Source organism: Spermophilus citellus, assembly GCF_964194105.1.
Source record: "Spermophilus citellus genome assembly, chromosome: 18".
In the NCBI taxonomy this organism is placed as follows: domain Eukaryota; kingdom Metazoa; phylum Chordata; class Mammalia; order Rodentia; family Sciuridae; genus Spermophilus; species Spermophilus citellus.
Window position 1 is genome coordinate 10,363,969 of NC_138200.1, and position 24,654 is coordinate 10,388,622.

General features: G+C 58.9%; 3 protein-coding genes across 15 annotated transcripts; all 3 read left to right on the plus strand.

Annotated features, from left to right (window-relative positions):
- Positions 1-1,691: 1,691 nt before the first annotated feature.
- On the plus strand, positions 1,692-8,575 carry DMWD (DM1 locus, WD repeat containing). Of its 2 annotated transcripts, XM_081273444.1 has the most exons (5): positions 1,692-2,301; positions 3,425-3,607; positions 5,548-6,816; positions 7,640-7,714; positions 8,041-8,575. In XM_081273444.1, exons 1-5 carry the CDS (start codon positions 1,855-1,857, stop codon positions 8,086-8,088), a joined length of 2,022 nt encoding a protein of 673 aa, XP_081129570.1. In that variant the 5' UTR covers positions 1,692-1,854; the 3' UTR covers positions 8,089-8,575. The 2 variants fall into 2 exon arrangements, with proteins under 2 accessions (XP_081129570.1, XP_081129569.1); XM_081273443.1 differs by lacking the exon at positions 7,640-7,714 and having other exon boundaries at positions 1,730-2,301.
- Positions 8,576-9,673: 1,098 nt separating this feature from the next.
- Positions 9,674-19,855, plus strand: DMPK (DM1 protein kinase). Of its 9 annotated transcripts, none has more exons than XM_081273446.1 (15): positions 9,674-10,019; positions 12,127-12,218; positions 12,490-12,573; positions 12,655-12,750; positions 13,231-13,379; positions 13,668-13,761; positions 13,968-14,174; positions 14,257-14,520; positions 15,657-15,742; positions 16,938-17,049; positions 17,693-17,850; positions 17,936-18,033; positions 18,193-18,239; positions 18,462-18,551; positions 19,685-19,855. In XM_081273446.1, the coding sequence occupies exons 1-15, from the start codon at positions 9,860-9,862 to the stop codon at positions 19,838-19,840; spliced, it is 1,893 nt and encodes a 630-aa protein (XP_081129572.1). In that variant the 5' UTR covers positions 9,674-9,859; the 3' UTR covers positions 19,841-19,855. The 9 variants fall into 9 exon arrangements, with proteins under 9 accessions (XP_081129572.1, XP_081129576.1, XP_081129578.1 ...); XM_081273450.1 differs by having other exon boundaries at positions 9,675-10,019; positions 18,466-18,551; positions 19,685-19,819; XM_081273449.1 differs by having other exon boundaries at positions 9,676-10,019; positions 14,257-14,505; positions 18,879-19,819.
- Positions 19,856-20,442: 587 nt separating this feature from the next.
- SIX5 (SIX homeobox 5) lies at positions 20,443-24,651 on the plus strand. 4 transcript variants are annotated; one of them, XM_081273440.1, is made up of 4 exons: positions 20,443-21,490; positions 22,371-22,920; positions 22,996-23,173; positions 23,405-24,651. In XM_081273440.1, the coding sequence occupies exons 1-4, from the start codon at positions 20,694-20,696 to the stop codon at positions 23,986-23,988; spliced, it is 2,109 nt and encodes a 702-aa protein (XP_081129566.1). In that variant the 5' UTR covers positions 20,443-20,693; the 3' UTR covers positions 23,989-24,651. The 4 variants fall into 4 exon arrangements, with proteins under 4 accessions (XP_081129566.1, XP_081129567.1, XP_081129568.1 ...); XM_081273441.1 differs by having other exon boundaries at positions 23,014-23,173; XM_081273442.1 differs by having other exon boundaries at positions 23,032-23,173.
- Positions 24,652-24,654: the final 3 nt, after the last annotated feature.

Below are 24,654 nucleotides of genomic sequence, written 5' to 3' on the forward strand. Positions count from 1 at the left end.
AGCAGGTAGACAGCAGCTTTCCCTTATATATAGTTAGTTTTGAGCTGTGTTCTTGCTACTGATTTGCTTCCCCGCCCCTGGAGGGCAGATAGGAAGCTTCTCAAAATAAACTCGGTCCTGCCCCCCCAGCAGGGCCAAGTCATTCATTCATCTGTTCACCACATTTGTTGACCTGGATGCCAAGCCAGGGCTGTGGGGCTCTTCTGGGGACACAAACATTGCCTGGTAGTCATTAAACAGGACTCCTGTCAGCCCAGTCCTGTGCCCAGGACACAGAGGTGACCAAGTAGCTCCAGCCTTGCCTTCCTGGCCTCAAACACTACACAAAAGACAGTGGCAACTCAGATTATGGGGCTCAGAGGACTGACAGAGCTCCTGAGCAACTCTGATAGGGTCAAGAAAAGAATGGGGAAGGGCATTCCCAGCATAGGGAATGGCATGTGCAAAGCCCCAAGAGCAGGAGAGTATGATGTGATGTACTGAGGTACTTTCTCAAACATGTTTACATGGGACTTAGAGTGAAGGGGTAGTGGTGAGAGATAAGGTTAGAAAGAGAAATTGGCAGGGGCCAGATCACACAGGGCTTAACTTTACCCTGAGAGCACTAGGGATGGCAGGCGATCACCAGCAATAGAAGGTCCTGAACATATTTGTGTTTTAGAAAGATCCTTCTGAATGCCAGCCCCAGCCCTGCCAGCCCCTATTGGAAGAGTAGGTAGGGGTGACACAGCAGGCTGGGAAACCAGAAACAAGGTTGATGCAGGTGATGGGGGGTCTCAGGAAGCCGAAGACGAGTTTGGACAGGGCTGCAGAGAGGAAAGAACGAGGAAAGAGGAATTCAGGCAGTGGAAAGCAAAAGACTTGGGAACTGGAAGAGAAAGGGAGTGAAGAGAAATGGTACAAATCTAGGAAGACACCTGGTCTGTGGCCCAGGTGACCCTAAGACCGGGACACAGAGAGGCGCAGGATTTGGAGTAAGATGCCAAGTTCACCATATGACTTGTTGAGTGTGAAATACCTCTGGGGCATTCTGAAAAGAAATCTGGGAAGTCACTGAGTACATGGGTTTAGGGCACGGGTGTCTTCAGCAGAAGTGAGGGGAGACTTTGGGTTACTGGATTGATCATTGGGACACTGGTGACAATGCAGGAACCAATAAAATTTTAGAAGCAGACATGGGTTTTGGAGGTGTGTGGTTATTGAAGATAGTGAAATCATGGATTTTATATATATATAGGAGGTTAGTGAAAAATTAACCAATAGTGGATCAGATGGAATCCTGGGGGGCTTGTGGATACGCAGGGGTCCGCCAGGATTTGAGGGACCATCAAGGGGTGGGGGAGAAGTGATGCTTGTGGTCAGCCAGACTTTGAACTGTCAGTGGAGGTCAGTAGGGTGTATTGTTGGAGGTCAGTAGGGTGTATTGTTGGAGCTCTAAGAAGACACAAGAATCAGCTGGGGTCAGCTGTGACGTCATAGGAAGGATCCAATTTGAAGGAAGCTATCTCTTGAGGGTCTCTCCGTTGCTAGGCAAACAGTCCCCAGAGCGCCGTTGTTAGGGACTGAGATTTCCAACTGGCCACGCCCTCTTCCCCTGAGGGCCCTGCCCCTGCAGCCAATCACAAGTCGGATAGCCACACGGAGGCCGCGCCCATCTTTTGGCCCCGCCCACATCCCCAGAACCGTTACCGGAGCGACTGCCGGGGCTCTTCCCGCCCCCGGACCCGGGTGCCAATCGAAGAGGCGTCGCCCGGGCAACGACCCCACCTCTTCCGGTGCGGGCCCCCGGCTTCCGGTAGGGGGCCCGGCTGCGGGCGGCGGTCCGGCAGCGGCGGGGCCCGGGGGGCGCCCAAGATGGCGGCCGGCGGCTCAGAGAGCGGCTCGGGCCCCGGTGCTGCCATGGGAGACTGCGCGGAGATCAAGTCGCAGTTCCGCACCCGCGAGGGCTTCTACAAGCTGCTCCCCGGCGACGGCGCCGCTCGCAGGTCGGGTCCGGCTTCTGCCCAGACCCCGGCGCCACCCCAGCCGCCGCAGCCCCCGCCCGGCCCTACCTCCGCCTCCGGCCCCGGCGCCGCGGGCCCGGCAGGGTCCCCTCCGCCCGCAGGCCCTGGGCCTGGGCCCGCGCTGCCGGCGGTACGCCTTAGCCTCGTGCGCCTCGGGGAACCCGACGGCGCCGGCGCTGGGCCCGGGGAGCCGCCCGCCACGCCCGCGGGGCTGGGAGCAGGAGGAGACCGCGTCTGCTTCAACTTGGGCCGTGAGCTTTATTTCTACCCCGGGTGCTGTCGTCGCGGGAGCCAACGGGTGAGTGGCCAGCATCGTGGGGGCCTGTATGCTAGGAAGACGGAGGTCCCAGGAAAGTGATAGGAGAGTCCCCAGATTGATGTGGGGCCCCGAAAAAGGCATCCTAGATGCAATTGACATCACAGGAGACAGGATTCTTGGAGGTAATGGAGGACTGAAAGGTGATGGGGGAATTCTCCAGCGTGGCGTGTTCTGGACGCGGGGGCGCAATCTGAAATGATATATGAGGTCTCCCCCGCCGGGTTCCAGGGTAGCAGGCATTCTGCAGGTGATGGCGAATCCTGAGGTGATCAGGCTCGGATCAAATGGGCAACTCATAAGTCTTGGCAGTCTGGAGGTGTTGGAGGGGTTCTTAAGACATGGGCAGCACAGGAGTGAGGAAGATTCTGAAAGTATTAGAGGTCTTAGAGGTAATAGGTGACTGAGATCCTAGAAAAATTGGGGCCTGAAGGAATTGAGAATCTAAGCTGATGGGAGATCTGAGGTGATGGGAGGTCCTGATATGGGATCCTAAGGGTCATGGGCATCTCTAAAGTGATGTAGCTCCCAGAGGGCAAAACCCCTGGAGAGATGGAGATCTTGAAAGCCCAGAAGTAAATGAATGTATCTAAAATGTGAGGGAATATGAGGTTGATGGGCCCCTGAATTGTGCAAATTGAAGGGAATCCTGGGATGTTGGGCTTTAAAGTCCTTGGGACTTGAGTGACCCTTAGGTTTTGGGGTCTTGGGATATTGTGCTATGTCCCAAGGGAGTTGCTGAGGTCATGGAAGAGAGCTGAACTCAGCAACCATAGGCACCATAAAGCCTGATGGCTATGAGTGAGGATGCCCCTAAATTCAGGGTGGGAGGGTCCAACTTTGGAATGGCACTGTGATCTTTGGAAGTATGCTTCTAGGTCCATTCCAACCCCCCTTCCTCCTCCCTATCCCCTCCCCTGCTTCCACCCCCCTCTGATATTTGGGTCTCCTTCCTGTCTGTGGTTGCTCACTCTCTCCCCACCCACCTGCCCACTTCCTTCAGGGATTTAACCTTGCTTCCTCTTAGCGGTTTCCCCCAACCTCAGCCTCTCTTCCTTCCTCTCAGTGGTATAAACCAATAACTGCTTTTCTCCCACTGCTCAAGTCCATTGACCTCAACAAGCCTATTGATAAGCGGATCTATAAGGGCACCCAGCCCACCTGCCACGACTTCAACCAGTTCACTGCTGCCACAGAGACCATCTCCCTGCTGGTGGGCTTCTCGGCTGGCCAGGTGCAGTACCTGGATCTCATCAAGAAGGACACGAGCAAGCTATTCAATGAGGAGGTGATTGAAGACCCCAGATAACCTTTTTTTTCCCCATCCACTCACATGCTATTTGCCATAGGCTGCAGCTTCCTTAGAGCAGTGTAGGCCTGAGGGGCGGGTGGTGAGGAGGTAAAGAATGAATTGCCAAGGGCATGTGCCATGTTAGCCCTGTACTGAACACTTTATTTCTAGAGTTTTCATCAACAGACAGAGTAAGAAATTATGGTTCCCATTTTGCAGATAAGAGGACCGAGGCCAGCCACTGTTTGGGACTTTTTTGATGTCTTGCTTTGCAAATTCTGAGCTCTGTGGGTTTTGGATTTGAATTCCTTTACTCACTGTGATTTTGGGAAGGTGGCTGTTCGAGTCTCAGTTTTCCTCCTCTGTAAAATTGTTTCTCGTCCAGAGAAGACTATTGTAAAATTATAAATGGAGATTGGCGCCTGGGCCAACTTGGCTAAAGAGGAAATGCCAGCAAGTGACCTTATCTGCAAGCAGGGACTGCTCTTGTCCTGTATCTCATTCTTAGAGAAGGTGTTCCAGAAATATTCTCAGAATGAATGGCTGAAGGAAGTGAGTGAAAGAGTGAATGGATTAAAAATTCATTAGCTCATCCATTCACAAAATAGTTATTGAGCATCTATCCTGTGCCAGGCATCGTTCCAAGTACATCTCAGTGAACAGACAGACAGACGGGCCTGCTCCCGCTGAGCCTTCAGTCAGGCTGGGGAAGCAGGCACTTGAGATGAGCTCAGCGTCCAGTGTGTCGGCAGGTGGTAAGACCCGTGGAGAATGCATTGCAGGGAGGGCAGGAGGGGTGCTGGTGAGCTTAAAGAGGGTATTAAGGAGGTGACATTGAAATGAAGACCTGAAGGAGGCGAGAAAAATTCCCAGGAAAGGACATTCTGAGTAGAGGGAATGGTCAGGACAGATTCCCTGAGGCAGGACAGCCAAAGGCCCTGTGGCTGGAATAGTGACTGGGGAAGAAAGGAAGGTAGATGAAATAACTTCATGCAGAGCTGGAAGGTCAGGGGGGACTGCCTTTTCCGCGTTAGGCGGAAGCCTGTGGAGTGGCCTTTCACAGCTTGGTCGGTCCGAACCACAGAACAGAAAGGGTTTTCTCAGCCCCACTAGGATGGAGGCAGCTTGGACCCCTGGGAGAGGTTTGTCCATCACACACAGTGGCTACCTCAGGGCTTTAGGGCTTGGTCTTCTCTGGAACTCCAGTTGGGGAAGGTTGCAAAATGTTTGTTCCAGGCAGGGCAGGGCCAAGTGCTGGCTTGTATTTAAAAGTATCTCTCTGGTGACGTAGAGAAGAGCCAGGCGCTGCAGGCCAGGAAGGGCACTGTGGGGTTGGCAGCAGCTGGAGCCAGGGTGGCTGGAGTAGGGTGGGAGGGCGGGGTCAGTTCTAAGGGTCCTTTGAGGGGTAAGCCCACAGGATATGTTGGAGGATTGGATGTGAGCTACGAGGAAGGAGAAAAGAGGAGCAAAGGTGCCTGGGAAGTTCTGAGCAGCTGGCAGGAGGGGCTGTCATTCACTGGTCCAGGGAGTGTGTTCAAGGCACCCCGTGTGAGCTGCTCACACTCCAGGCCCAGAGCCTGGAACCAGACAGACCAGGATCCCTTCATTTCTGTGAAATTTCTTGCTTTAAGCTTGACATGGTGAAGAGGAGGGAGAGCTTTAGGCAGAGTACAGTTCTCTGACGGGCAGGACTGTCCCCTTGCCAAAGATGGGAGGTTGAGGCTCCTTAGAACTCCCTGGGGCCACCTCCAAGGTAGACTTTGTTCCCTGGCCTTCCTATGATCCGGTGTCTGTCTCCGTCAGCCTGGGAGTTGCTGTGCCGGCAGGGCCTGCTGCGTGAGCTGGCGCATGTCCCAAGGCCTTGGGGGTCTGGGTTGCGGACAGGTAGGCCAGGGGTTCTTAGCCTTCTCCCAATCCCAGTCTGTCTCCCCTTGCAGCGGCTGATCGACAAGACTAAGGTGACATACCTGAAGTGGCTCCCTGAATCGGAAAGCCTGTTCCTGGCGTCTCACGCCAGTGGCCACCTCTACCTGTACAACGTCAGCCATCCTTGCGCCTCGGCCCCTCCCCAGTACAGCCTGCTGAAGCAGGGCGAGGGTTTTGCTGTCTATGCTGCCAAGAGCAAGGCGCCCCGCAACCCGCTGGCCAAGTGGGCAGTCGGCGAGGGGCCCCTCAACGAGTTTGCCTTCTCACCTGATGGCCGACACCTGGCCTGCGTCAGCCAGGATGGCTGCCTGCGTGTCTTCCACTTCGACTCCATGCTCCTGCGGGGGCTCATGAAGAGCTACTTTGGGGGCCTGCTGTGTGTGTGCTGGAGCCCTGATGGCCGTTACGTGGTGACAGGAGGTGAAGATGACCTGGTCACCGTGTGGTCCTTCACTGAGGGACGGGTGGTGGCTCGGGGCCATGGCCACAAGTCCTGGGTCAATGCTGTGGCCTTTGACCCCTACACTACACGAGCAGAGGAGACCACAGCAGCGAGTGCTGATGGGGATCGGAGTGGTGAAGAGGAAGAGGAGCCCGAGGCCACCCGCACCAGCTCGAGTGGGGGAGTCCCACTGTCCCCGCTGCCCAAGGCTGGCTCCATCACCTACCGCTTTGGTTCGGCGGGCCAGGACACACAGTTCTGCCTGTGGGACCTCACCGAAGATGTGCTCTCCCCGCACCCGCCCCTGGCCCGCACTCGCACGCTCCCTGGCACGCCCGGAGCCACGCCACCCGCCACGGGCAGCTCTCGGGGTAGTGAGCCAGGCCCAGGCCCCCTGCCCCGCTCCCTGTCTCGCTCCAACAGCCTCCCACACCCGGCAGGTGGTGGCAAGGCCAGCGGCCCAGGCACAGTGGCAGAGCCGGGCACTCCATTCAGCATCGGCCGCTTTGCCACCCTCACACTGCAGGAGCGACGGGACCGGGGATCCGAGAAGGAACACAAGCGCTACCACAGCCTGGGCAACATCAGCAGGGGCGGCGGGGGAGGCAGTGGCGGCGGCGACAAGCCCAGCGGCCCTGCCCCCCGCAGTCGCCTGGACCCTGCCAAAGTGCTGGGTACCGCGCTGTGCCCACGCATCCATGAGGTGCCACTGCTGGAGCCCCTTGTGTGTAAGAAGATTGCCCAGGAGCGGCTGACGGTGCTGCTGTTCCTGGAGGACTGCATCATCACCGCCTGCCAGGAGGGCCTCATCTGCACCTGGGCCCGGCCAGGCAAGGCGGTGAGTCGCCAGCCCGCAGGAGAATGCTCTCTGGGAAGAGGCGGGTGTGGGCAGAGGGTTTGTCATTGGCACAGCCTCTGGCCACGTGGGATAAGGGCAAGCATGGAGATCTTAAGTGTCGCAGAACAGGACCTCTGAGGCTTAGGGATGGCTTCTAGAGCCCTGGCCTTCAGTCAGCAGAGAAGGCCAAGAATGAGAGGGGAGGTGGCAAGGCCATGGCCGCCTGCTGAAAGAACAGGCAATGGTCCCAGCATGGCCCAGTCTCAGTGCTTGTCACTTGAACTAGAAGCTATTTCTATGGAAAATCTGGATTTTAAATGTTGAGCTTTGTAAAGTACTTTGGGCCAATATTCCAGGGGCGAGTTGAGCCGGGGGGGGGAGGGCCTGGCTGTGGCCTGGGTACTGGGCTCTTAGCATCTGAGCCCACTACAGACTCTGGGCTGGCAGTCAGACCCAGGGCCCAGGCCTGCAGTTCTGCTCCCTGTGCGATCCCAGGCAAGTCACCACCCTTCTTTGAGTACGCATTACCTCTTAGGGCAGAGTGCTTTTCAGATGGCCTGTGGTGAATGCCCCCACCTCTAGGGTGGCTGTGGGGTTCAGGCACCTTGTGAGTGTGGAGCTGGTCTTGGTGTCTTGTCTCCCTAGGGTTTGGGCATAGTACCTAGGATCCCAGATCTGAGGGTTGCCACTCGGATCTTTGGGGCCTTGGTTTCAGAAGTTTAGAGTTCTGCATCCCTGGAACCCAACAGCAGTCTCAGAGGCAGGGGTGGGGGAGCTTGGGGAGTCGGACTGAGTCCTGAAAGAGACCCCTCTGTCTCCCTAGTTCACAGACGAGGAGACCGAGGCCCAGGCAGGGGAAGGAAGTTGGCCCAGGTCACCCAGCAAGTCAGTGGTAGAGGTAGGACTGTCCCTGAGTTCTTTCTCCTCCAGCATCTCAGGGGTTCATGTCAGAAGTCCCCCCTTCCATTCAGCCCCTGTCCCATCATCTGCCCAGGATTACCAAGGACTTGAATTATTTTATCAGAGTGCCGACTGCCGCGACAGGGAAGTTAGCTGAGCTGTGTGTGCCCCAGCCTAGGGTGGCAGCCTCAGGTCTGGGGTGGACTGAGGGGCAGGGCCAGGGTGGCAGCAGCCTTGAGGACTCCTGGCTGGCTCCTTGTGTGGGCATAAGCAGAAGTCCCAGGTGGTTTCTAACCTCTCCCATCTCCCTCTCATCTTCCCCAGGGCATCTCCTCCCAACCAGGCAACTCCCCAAGTGGCACAGTGGTGTGAAGCCGTGGATGTCGGGGGTCCCCCACCCCATGCCCCCAACCTCCTAGCCATAACCCTCCCTGCTGACCTCACGGATCAACGTATTAACAAGACTAACCATGATGAAAGGACTGTTCCAGCCCCCCGCCCTGCACAAATATCGGGGGTCCCCCAGACTGGCCCACATACGGGGGATGTAGCAGCCCATGGGGCCTCAACCTTGTCCCCACCCACTGCCAAGTACAATGACCCCTTCCATTGAAACATCAGTGTTAACCCACATCCCTGTCCCCAGCATGTGACTGGTCATTCCTGGGGAGAACCTCCCCACCACAAGGAGCTCCAGCTCTACAGTGCCCCTGGGCTGAGGGCCCTCACCCTAGCCCACCCCACCCCTTGCTATTGTCTGTGCTTTTGAAGAGTGTTAAATTATGAAAGCCCCCAGGGCCCTCCTTGTCCCCCATGACCTCTTATTTATACTAAAGTTCCCTGTTTGCACAGAGCTGGGTCCCTTTTGCGAGTGAGAGGAAGTTTGTGCGTGTGTTTGGCAGCTACGAAAGGAAGCAGCTGCCAGGCCTGCCTCCCTCAGCCTGGGGAGGGACGGGAAGACAAGGTCCACTGCACATGGAGGTGGCACCTTGTGGGGGGCCTGTGGGAGAAGAGTATCTGATTACTCAGTGTCTTGAAGGGGACAGCAGGGGCCCCTCTTTGTCAGTGGGCATTTTGAAAGTCGTTTTAAAGTATCACAGCCACTCCAGGGCATGCCCAGAAGCCCAGCCCCCAGGCAGCTCCCAAGGTTCCCTGTGAATACCCTGAGCTACCTTGGGACAGGTCTTTACTGCCTGATGCCTCGGGCCTGGCCCTGCCTTGGCCCAGTGTCCAGTGCCACTGGAGGCCGTGATTTCCTCTGGAGAGAACTGTCCACCCTGAAAAGACAGACTGATTCCTCCTGGCCACCTCTCTGAGCCTCAGGGAGTGGCGCCTTCCCGCTCCACCCCCGACATGTTTCTGTTTCTAATCCCAGCCTGGGCAGGAATGTGGCCACCAGGCCAGGGGCCAAGGAGCTATTTTGGGGTCTCCTTTGCCTGGGGAGGGCCTGGCCACATCACTTTCCTCCCCCAGCCTTTGGACAGCAGGTCACCCCTGGCCCTGGCTTCTGAGAGCATCCCCTCCCGATTCTCTCCTTACCACCCCTTCCCCACCTCCCGCCAAAGAGAAAGTGTGAAGTAGAGGGCCCGGGGCTAAATTTAACTGTCCCAAAGTTGGATTCCACTGCTGAGTCACAAGAAAGGCTGCTCTGGCCTCCAGCCCCCCTTCCCAGGCCTCAACCCCTTTCGCCTCCCCCCACCCCGCAGTGCTGGGGCTTGGCAGGAGCCAGGGGAGTAGGTCCTGGGTCACGGAGCCTCGATTGGCCCCTCTGGGCAGTGGGAGGGCTCCTCTGGACCTTGTTCACACTAACTTTCCCCAGGCTCCACCTTTTTATTGGGGGTGCAAGTTAAGATTCTCAGTTCCCGCAGTCTGGCACCACAGTGTTCTGAGGGGTGCTGGAAGGAGAGTTGGGGTGTTGGCTCTTGAGGGGTTAAAGCTGGGAGGCGGGAGGAGGGCTGGGCAAAGGGGTGGGGAGAAAAGTAGGAGGCCTCAGCTGCAGAGAAGTGGCCAGAGGCCCAGGGGACAGTCAGGGCAGGCAGACATGCGGCCAGGACTCCGGGGCCTGGACAGGGTCTGCCAGGCCCCGTGACAGGAGGACCCCGTGCCCCGGCCCGGGGAAGGGCCATGGTGCTGTCTGCCCAACATGTCAGCCGAGGTGCGGCTGAGGCGGCTCCAGCAGCTGGCGCTGGACCCCGGCTTCCTGGGGCTGGAGCCCCTGCTCGACCTTCTCCTGGGCGTCCACCAGGAGCTGGGTGCCTCCGATTTGGCCCAGGACAAGTATGTGGCCGACTTCTTGCAGTGGGGTGAGTGCTGCCTGTGTGGCCCCCGTGGGTGGGGCGGGGACAGGGGCCTGGCTCTTAAGGAATGGGACAAACATGGAGAGATCTTGCATGGAGGCCCAGAGCTTGGACCTGGGTTTTGGGGCAACATGCCCCTACCCGCTGTGCCACCCTGGCAGGGCAGAGTAAGGCCAGCAGAGGCCAGGGCAGCCGTGACTCAGAGCCATGGAGGGGGAACCATGGCAGGCTAGGCTGGGCCTGGCCTCCTGTTTTCTTCCTGCTCCTTCTGCCCCAGTCCAGAGCTAGGACATGTTTGCAGCCATCTCCTAGGACCCTCTCCTCCAAATGGCTTCTATGGCCCTCTACCCTGGTTCCCAAAGTGCAGGGGTTAGCCAAGAGGGATAGCATGGGCAGCTGCCAGGGGTGTAGCTGACAGGCAGGTGCTCGGCGCCAGCCTTTCCAGCTGCCCCAACAGGTGCCCAGGCACCCGAGAGGGTGCAGTGACTCACAGGCCCTGAGGAAGAGCCAGCTCTGCAGACAGGCGCCACTATATCCCCGTCCTCCTGGTTGAGGAGGAACAACTTGGGGTTGTTCCCTTTCTCCCTGGGTTCTGTGATGCCACCTTATCCCCCATATATTGGTCCCTGCTAGCCTGGGTGGGCCAACCCGTGCTCCCTGCCAGCTCCTGCCTCCTTTGGTGGTCCTATTTCAGGGCCTCTAACCCTCTAGCTGTCCTACAAAGACCCTTCTCAAAAGGTCTTCCCAGGACCTGGGGACAAGTCTGGGAGAAAAATGCCCCAAGGCCAATTTCCTGCCCCCATGCAACACCCAGCACAGTTTCAAGCTCTCTTTAGTTGTTGTCACCTCAATACCTTGTCGCTTTGTCACTCCACATGCCTGTTCCCCAGTGTCTTGCTGTTGGCTCTTGGCCTGTGTGCCCTTCTTGGTCATTGTCTGAACCTTTCCCAACTCCCTTTGGTCCCCTATCCTTCTCTTTATGATTCAGGGCCTGCTCCTCTCCTCCTCTCCCATTTCACAGATGGGAAGGTAGAGGCCAAAGGCTAGGCCACTCAGTCTCTGGAAGACCCTCCCCTCCCCACCCCTTTCCTCTGTGACTCTCTTGGTCTCCCTTTTACCGACTGTAAAGCTGGCTGGCAGGGTAAACTGAGATCTGGGATGGGGGCAGGGGTCTGGCTCTCCTGGAAGAAGCAAGTCCTTTTGTGGCCTGAGCTGCATCCTGCAGCCCCTCCCCTGCCAGGCTTCCAGGGTGGGGGAGGGGGCCTGGGTTCCTGCTGCCTTAAAAGGGCTCAATGTCTTGGCGCTCTCCTCCCTCCCTTGTCCTCCCCTTGGCCAGTTCTTCCCTGTGGGCCCACTTTCCCTGAACCCCCTCTCTCACCTCCACAACCTACTCAATTTCCCCTCTTTAATGCCCATACCCATCCCTTTTCCACCCTGCCTGCCAGGTTCTGGCTTCTTCCACCCTGTGGGAGGCCAGGCCTCCCTCTGAACCTCCCACTGTCCCTGAACCTCGGCCTCCACTCCTGGCCAGTACCCCTTGCTGCTGAGCCTTTCTAGCCGTAGGCCCTCCTCAGCTGGAGCCCTCCTGCTGCCTTCCGGGAGGACTGCTGGACGCCCTTCCAACAGTGCCCCAGCTGTGCCTTGGCACTGGTGTCCCCTCTCTCAGGCCTCCTAGCTCCAAATTCTGTTTCTCAAAATGTGCTTCGAGAAGCACAGCACCTCATCTAGACTGCTGGAAACAGCTGCAGCTCTGGGTCATAGCCAAAGACATACAAAATGAAAAGTTTGGGATTGGGGACGGGGACCGGAGACAGCACCTTAATCATCATCCAGAGTGAGGGTGCAGGGCCTGAGGCTCGGGGGTCTGGAAATGGGCTGTCTCTGCACCTGCTCTTCAAGGCTTCCGCGCCGGGGCATGTACTGCCCAGCTCTTCCCACCTTGCATCCTCTGGCCCAAGCCCTGTGCCAAAAACAGGTCCCCAGGCATCTCTCCTCCACGGGAGGGTCCCAGAACATCACATGGTGTTTATGTGGGAGAGCTACAGTGGAGCTGAGGGGCAGGGAGAAGGGGAGACTGAAGGACAGACCCTTGTCTGTTCTTCCTCTACTGCAGTGGAGCCCATTGCAGCGAGGCTTAAGGAGGTTCGACTGCAGAGGGATGACTTTGAGATTCTGAAGGTGATTGGACGCGGGGCATTCAGCGAGGTGAGTCCTGAGTGGCCCTGTGGGCCAGCACTTTATTTGCTGTAGGTGGGGCACAGGAGCTGGAGCAGGGCCTGAGAAATTGATGAATGGACTGAATGTTAGAACCTAAGACTGAGCCTGGGCTGGAGGCGGAGCTTGAGGCCCAGGGGCGTGGCGTGGCCACTGCAGGGTGAGGCCGCAGCTGGGTGAAGATGGTGGTGGAGTCTGGTCCAGGCCCTTTGGTTTTCCCAGTCATCTGGGCTACTGTCAGTCCCTGTGTTTCCGCCTGCAGGTAGCGGTGGTGAAGATGAAGCAGACGGGCCAGGTGTATGCCATGAAGATTATGAATAAGTGGGACATGCTGAAGAGAGGAGAGGTGGGGGCCCAGGCTGGGGGTGTGGGGGGGAGGGTACGGGATCTGCTCTCCTGGCCCTTAGCTCCTCCGGGTGTCACACAGGTGTCGTGCTTCCGAGAAGAGAGGGATGTGTTGGCAAATGGGGACCGGCGCTGGATCACGCAGCTGCACTTCGCCTTCCAGGATGAGAACTACCTGGTGAGTTCCGGTGGGGAGAGGAAGTGGCCGGCCTGGGGCGGCTGCCCCTGCACGCCTGTGAGAGTCTGTCTCGGTAGGAACGCGTCTCAGGTAGAGGAGGGGGTGGGAGGTGATGTCCTCAGTGCCCCTTTCCTGGCGATTCTGGGTGTTTGTGTGAAGAGCCTGTTGGAGGGAACTTCCCTGGGGTGAGAGCGCTCTGCAGCATTTCCGGCGCAAGGCCTGCGCTGGGAGTATCTGGGATCTATCTTCTGAGCCTTGGGAGGCCTTTTTTCCCTTAGTGTCTCTGGGAGGGGAAGTGGATCTGTCCTGGGACATCCTGGGAGGGTCTCTGATTTGGCCTTGAAGATCTTTAGGGTTTCTCTGGTATGGGGCTGCGAGGACTCTACTCAGGAACGGGTGGCTCTGGGAGTCCTTGCCTCTGGGGATCAGAGATTGGTGCCTAGGGAGGGCTACTGATTCCCATGACGCGCCCCCTCTCAGTACCTGGTCATGGAGTACTACGTGGGCGGGGACCTGCTAACGCTGCTGAGCAAGTTTGGGGAGCGGATCCCGGCCGAGATGGCGCGCTTCTACCTGGCCGAGATTGTCATGGCCATAGACTCAGTGCACCAGCTGGGCTATGTGCACAGGTGGGCGTGGCAGGGGCTGAGGGGCAGGGCCTGGGCGGGGCCCTGAGAGGGACAGCAGGGCTTGTATGGGAAGGGTCCTGGAAGATGGAACCTAGAGCTGACCGGTCTACAGAAGGACCGCTTCACCTCTGTTGGGGCTCACTGGGGGCGGGGCCTGGGGAGTGAGGTCCAGAACGGCAAAACCCTCACAGGGGTGGAACCCTAGGTGCGGCACTAGGCAGAACTGCCCAAAGGGGCGGAGCCTGGCGAGATAAAGACTCAACATTCTTCCCTCTTCCCTCTGCATAGGGACATCAAACCGGACAACATCTTGCTGGACCGCTGCGGCCACATTCGCCTGGCAGACTTTGGCTCCTGCCTCAAACTGCGGGCTGATGGAACGGTGAGCAACTCCGCCCACCAATGAGGGGATGTGGAGGTGTGATGTGGGGGCGGGACTAAATTTAGAGGCTCGCGAAGGAAGGAAGCTACCCTGGACCAAGTGTGTCCTCTAGCGCAGGGTTGGACAGGTCAAGGAGGTGGGAGGGGAGGGAGCACACATTCGGTTAGGAGGTGGTCAGGAGGACTGCTCTGGTCCTGTTGGCACAGGTGCGGTCCCTTGTGGCTGTGGGTACCCCGGACTACTTGTCTCCAGAGATCCTGCAGGCTGTGGGCGGCGGCCCTGGGACCGGCAGCTATGGGCCTGAGTGTGACTGGTGGGCGCTGGGTGTGTTCGCCTATGAAATGTTTTACGGGCAGACGCCCTTCTACGCCGACTCCACGGCTGAGACTTACGGCAAGATTGTCCACTACAAGGTGAGCTCAGCCACAGCGACCCGTTGCCGCTCCACAACTGCTCCCAGGCCACCATCTCTTCTTTCACTCTTCCTCCGAGCAGGAGCACTTGTCTCTGCCACTGGCAGACACTGGGGTCCCAGAAGAGGCTCGAGACCTCATCCAAGGTCTGCTGTGTCCCGCGGAGATAAGGCTAGGACGAGGTGGAGCAGACGATTTCCGGAAGCATCCTTTCTTCTTTGGCCTTGACTGGGAGGGACTTCGAGATAGCCTGCCCCCCTTTATTCCGGACTTCGAGGGTGCCACCGATACTTGCAACTTTGACGTGGTGGAGGATGGGCTCACTGCCATGGTGAGCGGGGGCGGGGTAGGTATCTGCGGCCCCTGTTCGGCTGAGGGAAGCTCCCCATCCCCCTTCCATAAAATTGGGGTAATTACAGTGTCTACCTCTGGGGTTCCGAGTCGTTCATTCCCTAGAGTACCTGCTGTGCCCACGCAGTGCTCGGGACCCAGTCCAAATGGGAAAGACAGTCCAGTCCCCAGAGTTATCAGGGCTGAGATGGAGTACAGAGGGCTGGGCTCTTGACCCAGAGGGAAGGTGCTGGAGGGTTTCCTGGAGGAATGAGAGGAGAGAGGCAAGAGAGGAAGCTTCCTTCCTTCCTTTGTCCATCTCGCCTTTTCTCTCTCTCTTTTTTTTTTTTTTTTTTTTGGTACCAGGGATTGAACCAGGGGTGCTTAACCACTGCCAGCCACATCCCCAGCCCTTTTATTTATTTATTTATTTTAAAGAGAGTGAGAGAGGAGAGAGAGAGAATTTTTTTTTTAATATTTATTTTTTAGTTCTTGGCGGACACAACATCTTTGTTGGTATGTGGTGCTGAGGATCGAACTCCGCGCACGCATGCAAGGCGATCGCGCTACCGCTTGAGCCACATCCCCAGCTCCCCCAGCCCTTTTATTACAGACAGGGTCTGGCTGAGTTGCTTAGGGCCTTGCTAAGTTGTTGAGGCTGGGTTTGAACTCGAGGTCCTCCTGCCTCAGCCTCATGTACCACAGTGCCCAGCTGCCCTTTTCATTTTTTATTTTGAGATAGGGTCTTGCTAAGTTACCCACGCTGGCCTGGAACTTGAGATTCTCCTGCCTCAGCTTCCTGAGTAGCTGGGCCTGGTGTCAGTTTAACAAGCTGCCCCAGAATCCTTCACTCAGGCCTGGGGGCCCTTCTATTGGGCAGTTCTGGAGACATAGCACTGACCAAGTCAGCTCTGGCCCCTGCCCTCATCCACTTACACCCCAGAGAAGGCTGTGATTAGAGTGTGGTGAGGGCCTTGAAGGGGAAGCAACAGGCGACTAGAAAAAAATGATGGGGAGGTCATTTTAAATGATCCTGGAGTTGGAGCACACCTAAGCCATGACAACAAAGACAACTGTTGGGCCATGATGACCAGCAGTTGTCAGGGACCAGCCCTGGTAACTGCTGGTCACATCTGTGTGTCCCTTGCGTAGGAAACACTGTCGGACATTCCGGAAGGTATGCCGCTGGGGGTCCACCTGCCTTTTGTGGGCTACTCCTACTCCTGTATGGCCCTCAGGTAAGTGCACCTGTGCAGCATGTGAGGTGTAGGAGGGTGCCAGTCTGCAGAGGCCCCAGGAGGAGGCTCAGGACCACTATGTCCAGGCTTATTGGTGACCCGTCGGTTTGTGGGATCAATATTCTTTTTGCAGGATCATTTTAGGACAAAGCACTCTTAGGAACCCTAAAGTACTTTACCATTTTAGATTCAATTGCAAAACCTTAGAGCCCGTAGGCTTGGTCTTCCAGAATTCTGCAACCCTAGACTTTTACATTTCTAGTACTCAGAGTCAGGGGTAAAATAAGCTTGGAATTTTACAATCAATTTTAACAGAATGTAGTCATGTAACAATAAAGCCTTTAAAAAGCATCAATTATATAAATGAGACTGCTTATCACAAGTAAATTAAGAAATAAGATTAAGGAAAAGGAAGCTTGCGTCTGAGCCCATCATTCAGCAACAGCTCTGGCTTGAAGCTGGCAAACATGTTTATCCACCGTGAGAACAGCTTGCTCCCTAATCTGCGAACGGCATCCCTTATCAGTCATGAGCATGTCTAGTCTCCTCCTCACCGCAGGTCAGGTCAGGTCAGGTCAGCTTTAACACGTCCTGTTACAACCCAGGCTGCTACAAACAGCCAACAGGTTGGTCTCAGAGCTTGTCCAGCCTACATAGGTCCTTGAGGCCTATTCCCATGGGAGAGACTGCTGGTCAAAGGATGCCACTTTTATTGAAAGTTCATATTCTTAGGAGATCTCTGCCCTACACCCCCTCCCAGCAGCTGAGCATGAGGGGGTGTCCTAATAGCTTCAGTCACAGTCTGAGGAATCCCACATCCAGTCTTATGACCACATCTTTGGAGGTGCCCAGAACTTGGCAGGGTCTTCCTCGTTAGGACCCCTTCCCTGTTCTGAGGTCCCGAGGAGAGAGGTATGCAAAGGTCATGGGGTTAAGGGAGGGAATGTACAGACCCTGGAACATGGTGTCTGGGCCCTGTTTCCATAGATAAGAAAGGGCAGCTCCCAGGGGCCTGAGGCCACATTCGAGACAGAGAAGGGCCTGTCAACTCACCTGACAGTTGGTCCCCCCTTCACTCCCCCTCACTCCTGGTTGAACCATGGGCCAGCTGCTCCATGTCCTCAGGCCATGGGTTCCCAGGGCTTGGCAGCCTCTTGGGTAGGAAGGATTCTTCCTCCCCTCTTCCTCTTTGCAGGGACAGTGAGGTCCCAGACCCCACACCAATGGAACTGGAGGCCCAGCAATTGCCTGAGCCACGTGTGCAAGAGCCCAGCGTGGAGCCCAGGGTGTCCCCCCCAGAGGACATGGTGAGTAGCTGAGGAGAGGCTGGTCAGTTGCAGCAGGAGGGACCCGCTGGCACTTGCCAGGTGCCTGTGCCTCTGGGAATTTAGAGGACAGAAACAGACAAAGCAGCAGAGATAAGGTCACTTCAGTCAAGAGATGGTCCCTATGAGGACATCAAAACAGGGCACTAACTCTGTGTGTGCGTGGGGGGCTCTGAGGAGTCTGAGCCGAGGATTGGTGAAAGAGGCAGGGCCACCCATGGAGAGAAAAATGTCCCATGGTCAGTAGAGAGAATATCAAGAGCAGAAGCCCTGAGGGGACCCTGCCGGTTTATCTGAGGCTGATTTGTTCTGAAAAGTGACAGGAGGGTCAGTCATATGGCTGCATGGGTACATGAGGGGCGGGTGCAGAGACCAGCAGGAAACAAACCAAGCAAGGCCTTTTGGTAAAGCCACCTTGTCCTGGGGCACTGGGGACTGGAAACATTGGATCAGGGAAAGGACATGGTCAGTCAAGCTGAGTTTTGAGAACAGCTCTTTGCTTCCTGTGTGGACAGGAGGGGACTCGCTGAAGCTATGGGGATTCTAGAGACAGGGTGACGGTGGGGAGTGGATAAGCTGTGCTCCAGGAGCCACAGGCGGCCCCAACCCCAGTCCCCACCCACAGGCTGAAGTGGCAGATCCAACTGCTGCCCCCGCGGCAGAGACAGAGCCGGAGGTGACCCTGCGGGAGCTCCAGGAAGCCCTGGAGGAGGAGGTGCTCAGCCGACAGAACCTGCGCCTCGAGCTGGAGGCCATCCGCACGGCCAACCAGAACTTCGCCAGGTCGGGGTCGGGGCACAGGGTCCCCGACACCCTTGACACTCTGCAGCCCAGACCCCAGTGGGTCACGTTTCTTTCCTCATCTCAGTCAGCTACAGGAGGCCGAAGCCCGGAACCGAGACCTGGAGGTGCACATCCAGCAGCTGCAGGAGCAGCTGGAGTTGCTGCAGACAGAGGGAGCCGCAGGCGAGTCCCTCATCTGCCCCCTTCCGGGAGGGCGCGGGGAGGAGGTGGGCCAGCGAGGGGGACAAGTTGGGGGAGGAAAGGGGCCCAGGCTGGGGCACGCCGCGCCACCTCCCTTCTCTGCCCCTTCACGCGCCATACGCCTCTCTCTTCTCCTTCCAGCTGTCACGGGGGTCCCCAGTCCCCGGGCCACGGATCCACCTTCCCATGTAAGACCCCTCTCTTTCCCCTGCCTCAGGCCTGCTAACCCCCCTCCCGTACAGATTTAGGGCTCACCCTCAGTTCGGGCCTCTCATCAAATCCCTCCGGGGATCTCCCTAGATTCCTTCCCCGACCTCGACTTTCCTCACTCTCACCCGCCCCCACCCCCTGCCGAAGGAGGCAGGGCTAGGCTGGGCTCCGATCGGGTCACCTGTCCCTTCTCTCTCCAGCTAGATGGCCCCCCGGCCGTGGCTCTGGGCCAGTCCCCGCTGGTGGGGCCAGGCCCCATGCACCGCCGCCACCTGCTGCTCCCTGCCAGGGTACGTCCCACGCTGTCTCGCCGCCGCTGCCTTGCCCCGGCCTCACTCCACCCACCCTAAGCCACCACCGCTTAGCTGCACCCCTTCGGGCTTGGCCTCCGCGGGAAGGGAAGATGCACAGGCAGCCAATCAATACAGGCCACTAGGAAGCGGCCAATGATGAGCTGCGACAGGATTTCGGGCTGGCGAGCCGAGAAGCCACTGCTGCCAGCTGTAGGGGGTGTGGGGCGGGATTGGAGAATTGAGGACCCTTATAGGCATAGGCGGGTCGGCTCTCAGGAACCAATCAGGCCGTCCCGAGTGCTGATCCCGCCCTCTCGCCCGTAGGTCCCTAGGCCTGGCCTATCGGAGGCGTGTTCCTTGCTCGTGTTCGCCGCTGCTCTGGCTCGTGCCGCCTCCTTGGGCTGCATTGGGTTGGTGGCCAGCGCAGGCCATCTCGTCCCAATCTGTCATCGCCCGGGAGCCACCTTCGTCCCCTGAACCCTAGACCTCAGGCTCGGTTAAAGGGTTGGGTGACCCGGGCTCGGCCTAGAAGCTGCTCCCACCGCCTCCCAGTTCATACCGCTCCGAGCGCGGGTCTTCGCCCAGCTCCAATCCTGTGATCCGGGCCCGCCCCCTGGCGGCCGGGAAGGGAGGAGCCGGATCCTTGGCCGGCAAATGGGGTTAGCGGGGGACTTGCAGCCAGGAATGTTGTTGCTGCTGAGGCTGCTGCGGCTGCTGCTGGGGGAGTTGCCGATCACTGCTTTCTTCTGGGCGGGTTGAGGCCCCGACGTGGATGGGCAGATCGCGGTCCAGAGAAGGCAGCCGACCGGAGCTCAGCCATCCTCCACCTGGATGGGCAAATCGCGGTCCGAAAAGGCAGCCGACCGGAGCTCAGCCATCCGATTTTCACCCTCCACGCACCTGCCATCTGTTCGCAAACCACAAATCCTCCCTGTGCATGAACTCCTATTCTCCCCGGAACGTTCTACCGCAGCGAACGTTCGGCGTCACCTCTGCCTGCTCCCTCGGGAACCTTTTGCTTTTGCCAGCCCCCCTCCCCCCTTACGTGCGCTGCTCTAGGAGCCACAGCTGGCTCCGCCCGTCTTGGTGGTTTGGATATTTATTGCCTTTATCCTCCGACTTGCTGACAGCCTCCAGGACCCCATCACCCTAATCCACGTTTTGGATGCACTGAGACTCGACATTCCTCGGTATTTATTGTTTGGCCCCACCTAGGACCCCCACCCCCGACCCTCGCAAATAAAAGACCCTTTCGTCTGCCTGAAGCTCTGGACTCCGCGGTGTAGCTGTGTACGCGTTCTGCGGAGGAGGTTGCCCGGTGGGCCAATCGGGAGGCCAGTAGAGCTGGCCAATAGCTTGGCGGGGAGCTAGCGGGACGCAAAGAGGACGAATCGGGGAGGGGGAAGGAAAAACATGAGGGGCGGGACCTCGGCATCCAGCCAATAGGACATGGCGAGCGGGCCACAATGAGGCACCGCCCCCCCAGCTGTGGCTCAGCTGTGCCACCCCAAGGGTTGAGAAGAAGGGGGCTGGGCAGGCTAGCGCGCCGCCGTTCTTCTTCCACTGCGCCTGCGCAGGCCACGCGCATCCGCTCCTGGGACCTACGCTTAAGAAAAGTTGCTGCAAACTTTCTCCCTGTTTCGCCCGCCCCTCCTCCCTGCCAGACCCGCCCCCCTGCGGAGCCGGGAATTCCGAGGGGCGGAGCGCGCGCCGAGATGGGAATGGGGGGGGCCTTCAGAGGACCCTGGAGACGGAGGCGTGCAGAAGCTCAGTCTCCGGACGGAGGTGGCTTCGCGCCCTTAGCTCTCCTGGACGGACCGTTACCTTCTCTGTTGTCCCGATGGGGAAATTGAGGCCCTGAGCCAGAGGCACACGCTGGGGGCGGGGGGGGGACAAAAAGCGCGGCCAGAGGCGGAGGGAAAACAAAGGGAGAGTCACGGACAGACGGAGAGGGGAACGGACACACAGAGACAGAGACCCAAGTGTAGATCTGGGGTCTGGCATTCGGGGGGCAGGGGGGGTGTGGCGAGAAGATCGGGAAGCGCTAGGCGGGGGCAGAAAGAGGGGACGGGCGGGGGAGGGGGCTGGTGGAAACCCGAGGGAGGAGAAGGAGGGAGGAACTTCCCAAAGTTGCAAAACATGGCTACCTTGCCTGCCGAGCCGAGCGCGGGGCCGGCGGCCGGTGGGGAGGCGGTGGCGGCGGCAACCGAAGAGGAGGAGGAAGAAGCGCGCCAGCTCCTGCAGACTTTGCAGGCAGCCGAGGGTGAGGCGGCGGCGGCGGCCGGGGCCGGGGCGGGCGAAGCGGCTGCGGGAGCGGAGGACTCGGGGTCCCCGGGAGTCCCTGGGTCACCCCCGGAGGCCGCTGCCGAACCGTCCACGGGCCTCAGCTTCTCGCCGGAGCAGGTGGCGTGCGTTTGTGAGGCGCTGCTACAGGCGGGCCACGCTGGTCGCTTGAGCCGCTTCCTAGGCGCACTGCCCCCGGCCGAGCGCCTACGTGGCAGCGACCCGGTGTTGCGCGCACGGGCCTTGGTGGCCTTCCAGCGGGGCGAGTACGCCGAACTCTACCGGTTACTGGAGAGCCGCCCCTTCCCCGCCGCCCACCACGCCTTCCTGCAGGACCTTTACCTGCGCGCGCGCTACCAGGAGGCCGAGCGAGCCCGCGGCCGCGCGCTGGGCGCAGTGGACAAATACCGGCTGCGCAAGAAGTTCCCGCTGCCGAAGACCATCTGGGACGGCGAGGAGACCGTCTACTGCTTCAAGGAGCGCTCCCGCGCCGCGCTCAAGGCCTGCTACCGCGGCAACCGTTACCCAACGCCGGACGAGAAGCGTCGCCTTGCCACGCTCACCGGTCTCTCGCTCACGCAGGTCAGCAACTGGTTCAAAAACCGGCGACAGCGCGACCGGACCGGGACCGGCGGCGGCGCGCCCTGCAAGAGGTGAGGGGATCCGGGAGGCGCAAGTCCCCCTTTCCCGAGGACACCAGCCTCCAACTCCCCGTGCCCACTGCTGGAGTCTCGGCGCCGGGCTTCTTGGAACTTCCCGCTCACATCCTTAGGCCTCCGAGATGCGTAGGGACTAAGCTGGATGGATCAGGCCCACGTCCTCGTTCCTCTCCTCCGGGGACCTCAAGCAGAGGCCCGGAGACCTCTTCTTCCCGCTGCTGCACTCAAAGTTCCAAATCAAACCCCCCCTGTGTTCGGGATCTCTGTAGGGCAAACAGTGCCAAAATGAGGGCCTCTAAAGGGGGTGGGGGAGGGGCCCTTGCCCACCCTACCCCGGGTAGGGGTGGTTTTCTGGGCGCTTTCGCAGCCTGGCCATTCCCTGACCGTTACTCTTACCCACCCCCACGCCCCCTCCAGCCTGAACAGCGTGGTCCGGCCCCTGCCTTTGTTGTGAAACGTGAACCTTCCCCGGCTCCGGTTTCCCTGTAACCCAAGCCCTTCCCCTCCCACCCCGCGCGCACCCGGCCTCGCTCTCCTCTGACGCCTCTTGGGAGGGACGCTGGGAACTGAGCAGGCAACTGCCTCCTCACTGTCCAGGCCACGCGTCTGCCTACCCAGGGGACTTGGGGGGAAGCCCTGGTGCACGGCCCTGCCCAGAGGCAAACGCCCGGAAAGCAGGCTGTTCTTCAGGTTGCTCCAGGGTTAGCTTTCCCGCGGTGGTGGCTACCAACGCAGGGTCCTTGGGATGATCTGTGACCCCTGAAATAGTCCATAAAAGCTGGGGCTGGGGCAGGTCGGGAAGCAGGGGTCAGCCCCTGCTCCTCAGAGAATCCCGCCCTCGGGGATCACAGCTAACCACCCTTTCTCCCTCCAGCGAGTCTGATGGAAACCCCACTACTGAGGATGAGTCCAGCCGAAGTCCTGAGGACCTGGAGAGAGGGATGGCCCCAGTGGCTGCCGAGGCCCCCACCCAGAGCTCCATCTTCCTGGCAGGGGCCACCCCTCCCACTCCGTGTCCCGCCTCCCCCTCCATCCTGGTAAATGGGAGCTTCCTGGCTGCCAGCAGCTCCCCAGCAGTTCTCCTCAATGGCAGTCCTGTCATCATCAACAGCCTGGCTCTGGGAGAGGCCTCCAGCCTGGGGCCCCTACTGCTCACAGGAGGAGGGGGTGCCCCTCTACCACAGCCCAGTCCCCAGGGGACCAGTGAGGCCAAGACCTCCCTTGTCATGGACCCTCAGACTGGGGAGATTCGGCTGGAGGAGGCGCAGTCTGAGGCTCTTGAGACCAAAGGAGCCCAGGTGGCTGCTTCGGGGTCAGCTGGAGAGGACATGGCAGGGCCCCTGCCCCAAGTGGTACCTGGCCCCCCACCAGCTGCATCCTTCCCTCTGCCTCCAGGGCCGGTGCCCACTGTGGCTGCCCCCCAGGTGGTGCCACTCTCCCCACCCCCCGGGTACCCCTCGGGCCTGGGGCCCAACTCCCCACTATTGAACTTGCCCCAGGTGGTGCCTACCTCCCAGGTGGTGACCCTGCCCCAGGCTGTGGGGCCATTGCAGCTGTTGGCAGCTGGACCGGGCAGCCCTGTGAAGGTGGCAGCTGCAGCAGGCCCTGCCAATGTACACCTGATCAACTCCGGGGTGGGCGTGACTGCCTTGCAGCTGCCTTCAGCCACTGCCCCAGGTACTCCCTCCTGCCTCCCTACGGCCTGGATGCAGCTTGGGGTAGGGATGTCACTGGGTTCTGGGAGGAGGAAGCATCTCATCCCTGGTGTTTCCCTGTGCCCTCTGCCAGTGTGCCCCCAAGTTTTTGCCATACATCCTGAGGGAGCCATTTGCCTGCCCTCCAGCAGCTTCATCTCTACATGCTCTTGGTCAGCTGCTTCCAACTCTTACCTATTTCCTCTCCCCACAGGAAACTTCCTCCTGGCCAACCCTGTGTCTGGCAGCCCCATTGTCACAGGTGTGGCCGTGCAGCAGGGCAAGATCATCCTCACAGCCACCTTCCCCACCAGCATGCTGGTCTCCCAGGTCTTGCCACCCGCCCCTGGCCTGGCCCTGCCCGTGAAGTCAGAGACAGCCATCTCAGTGCCTGAAGGAGCCCTCCCAGAGGCCCACAGCCTGAGCACACTTTCTGCACAGCAGCCAACACCACCCACTGTGGCCACCTCTGCAGCCAGTCTACCCTTCTCCCCGGACTCTGGCCTCCTGCCCAGCTTCCCAGCACCCCCGCCAGAGGGTCTGATGCTGTCACCTGCAGCTGTGCCAGTTTGGCCAGCAGGGCTAGAGCTGAACACAGGAACAGAGGGCCTGCTAGATGCAGAAAAAGGGCTGGGAACACAGGTTCCTCACGCCGTGCTGAGGCTGCCAGACCCTGACCCTGAGGGGCTGCTACTGGGGACCACGACAGGGGCTGAAGTTGATGAGGGGCTGGAAGCTGAGGCCAAGGTCCTGACCCAGCTACAGTCGGTGCCTGTGGAAGAGCCCTTGGAACTGTAACCCGCTCAGCTTCATCACTTCTTCTGACAATGGTGCTCAAGACGCAGGGACAGTGCCTGGGTTGGCAGTCTGGGGATCCAACACACACTACATCCCTCCAGCCTGGGTGGCCTCTCCAAGTCCTAGAGGTGCCAGGGAACACGCTATCCACTCCCTGTCTAGGATTCTGTCCCTCTCTGCACGGGAGGCCTCTGTTACAGCCCTCTCCTTGCTGTCCTGCCATATGTATGGGGAATTTGGGGGCCTGATGCAGGCTCTGCTCTCCTCCACCTGGTACTAGCTGTGAGCTGAAGACCCTGCGGAATGGCCAGATCTCCTGCTCCCTCTTCTCCCTAACACACTATTAATAGCTCCACTGATACCCCGTGTTCTCAGAATGCTTGGAATCTGAGGGTGGAGGACAAAGTTTTGAGCCCAGAGACTGATGGACCCTTCCCCATGCTTCTCCCTTCTTGCTAAGAAGGGGTGCAGGTGTAGGCAGAGTGGGGTCTCCCCTTCACTCCTCTGGACTAAAGCCACATCACCTCTAGCCCCAGACCAAAGATTCCCTTGTCCCCGGGGCAACCCTGACCCTTGTGTCTAGTTTGTATCCTAAATCTTTATTTTTCTAGGATATGTTATGCCTCCATTTCAATTAAAATAAAGTTAACAGAACCACCAGAGCTG

Bases quoted from the DNA above. Each gene is read 5' to 3' on its own strand.
- DMPK (XM_081273446.1), top strand. From the start codon at position 9,860: ATGTCAGCCGAGGTGCGGCTGAGGCGGCTCCAGCAGCTGGCGCTGGAC. The intron at 10,020-12,126 runs GTGAGTGCTGCC...CCTCTACTGCAG, and splicing joins GGCCGACTTCTTGCAGTGGG to TGGAGCCCATTGCAGCGAGG. The intron at 17,050-17,692 runs GTGAGTAGCTGA...CCCCACCCACAG, and splicing joins TGTCCCCCCCAGAGGACATG to GCTGAAGTGGCAGATCCAAC.
- DMWD (XM_081273444.1), top strand. From the start codon at position 1,855: ATGGCGGCCGGCGGCTCAGAGAGCGGCTCGGGCCCCGGTGCTGCCATG. The intron at 2,302-3,424 runs GTGAGTGGCCAG...CCACTGCTCAAG, and splicing joins GTCGTCGCGGGAGCCAACGG to TCCATTGACCTCAACAAGCC. The intron at 7,715-8,040 runs GTAGGACTGTCC...CATCTTCCCCAG, and splicing joins CCAGCAAGTCAGTGGTAGAG to GGCATCTCCTCCCAACCAGG.
- SIX5 (XM_081273439.1), top strand. From the start codon at position 20,694: ATGGCTACCTTGCCTGCCGAGCCGAGCGCGGGGCCGGCGGCCGGTGGG. The intron at 21,491-22,370 runs GTGAGGGGATCC...TTCTCCCTCCAG, and splicing joins GGCGGCGCGCCCTGCAAGAG to CGAGTCTGATGGAAACCCCA. The intron at 23,174-23,404 runs GTACTCCCTCCT...CTCTCCCCACAG, and splicing joins GCCTTCAGCCACTGCCCCAG to GAAACTTCCTCCTGGCCAAC.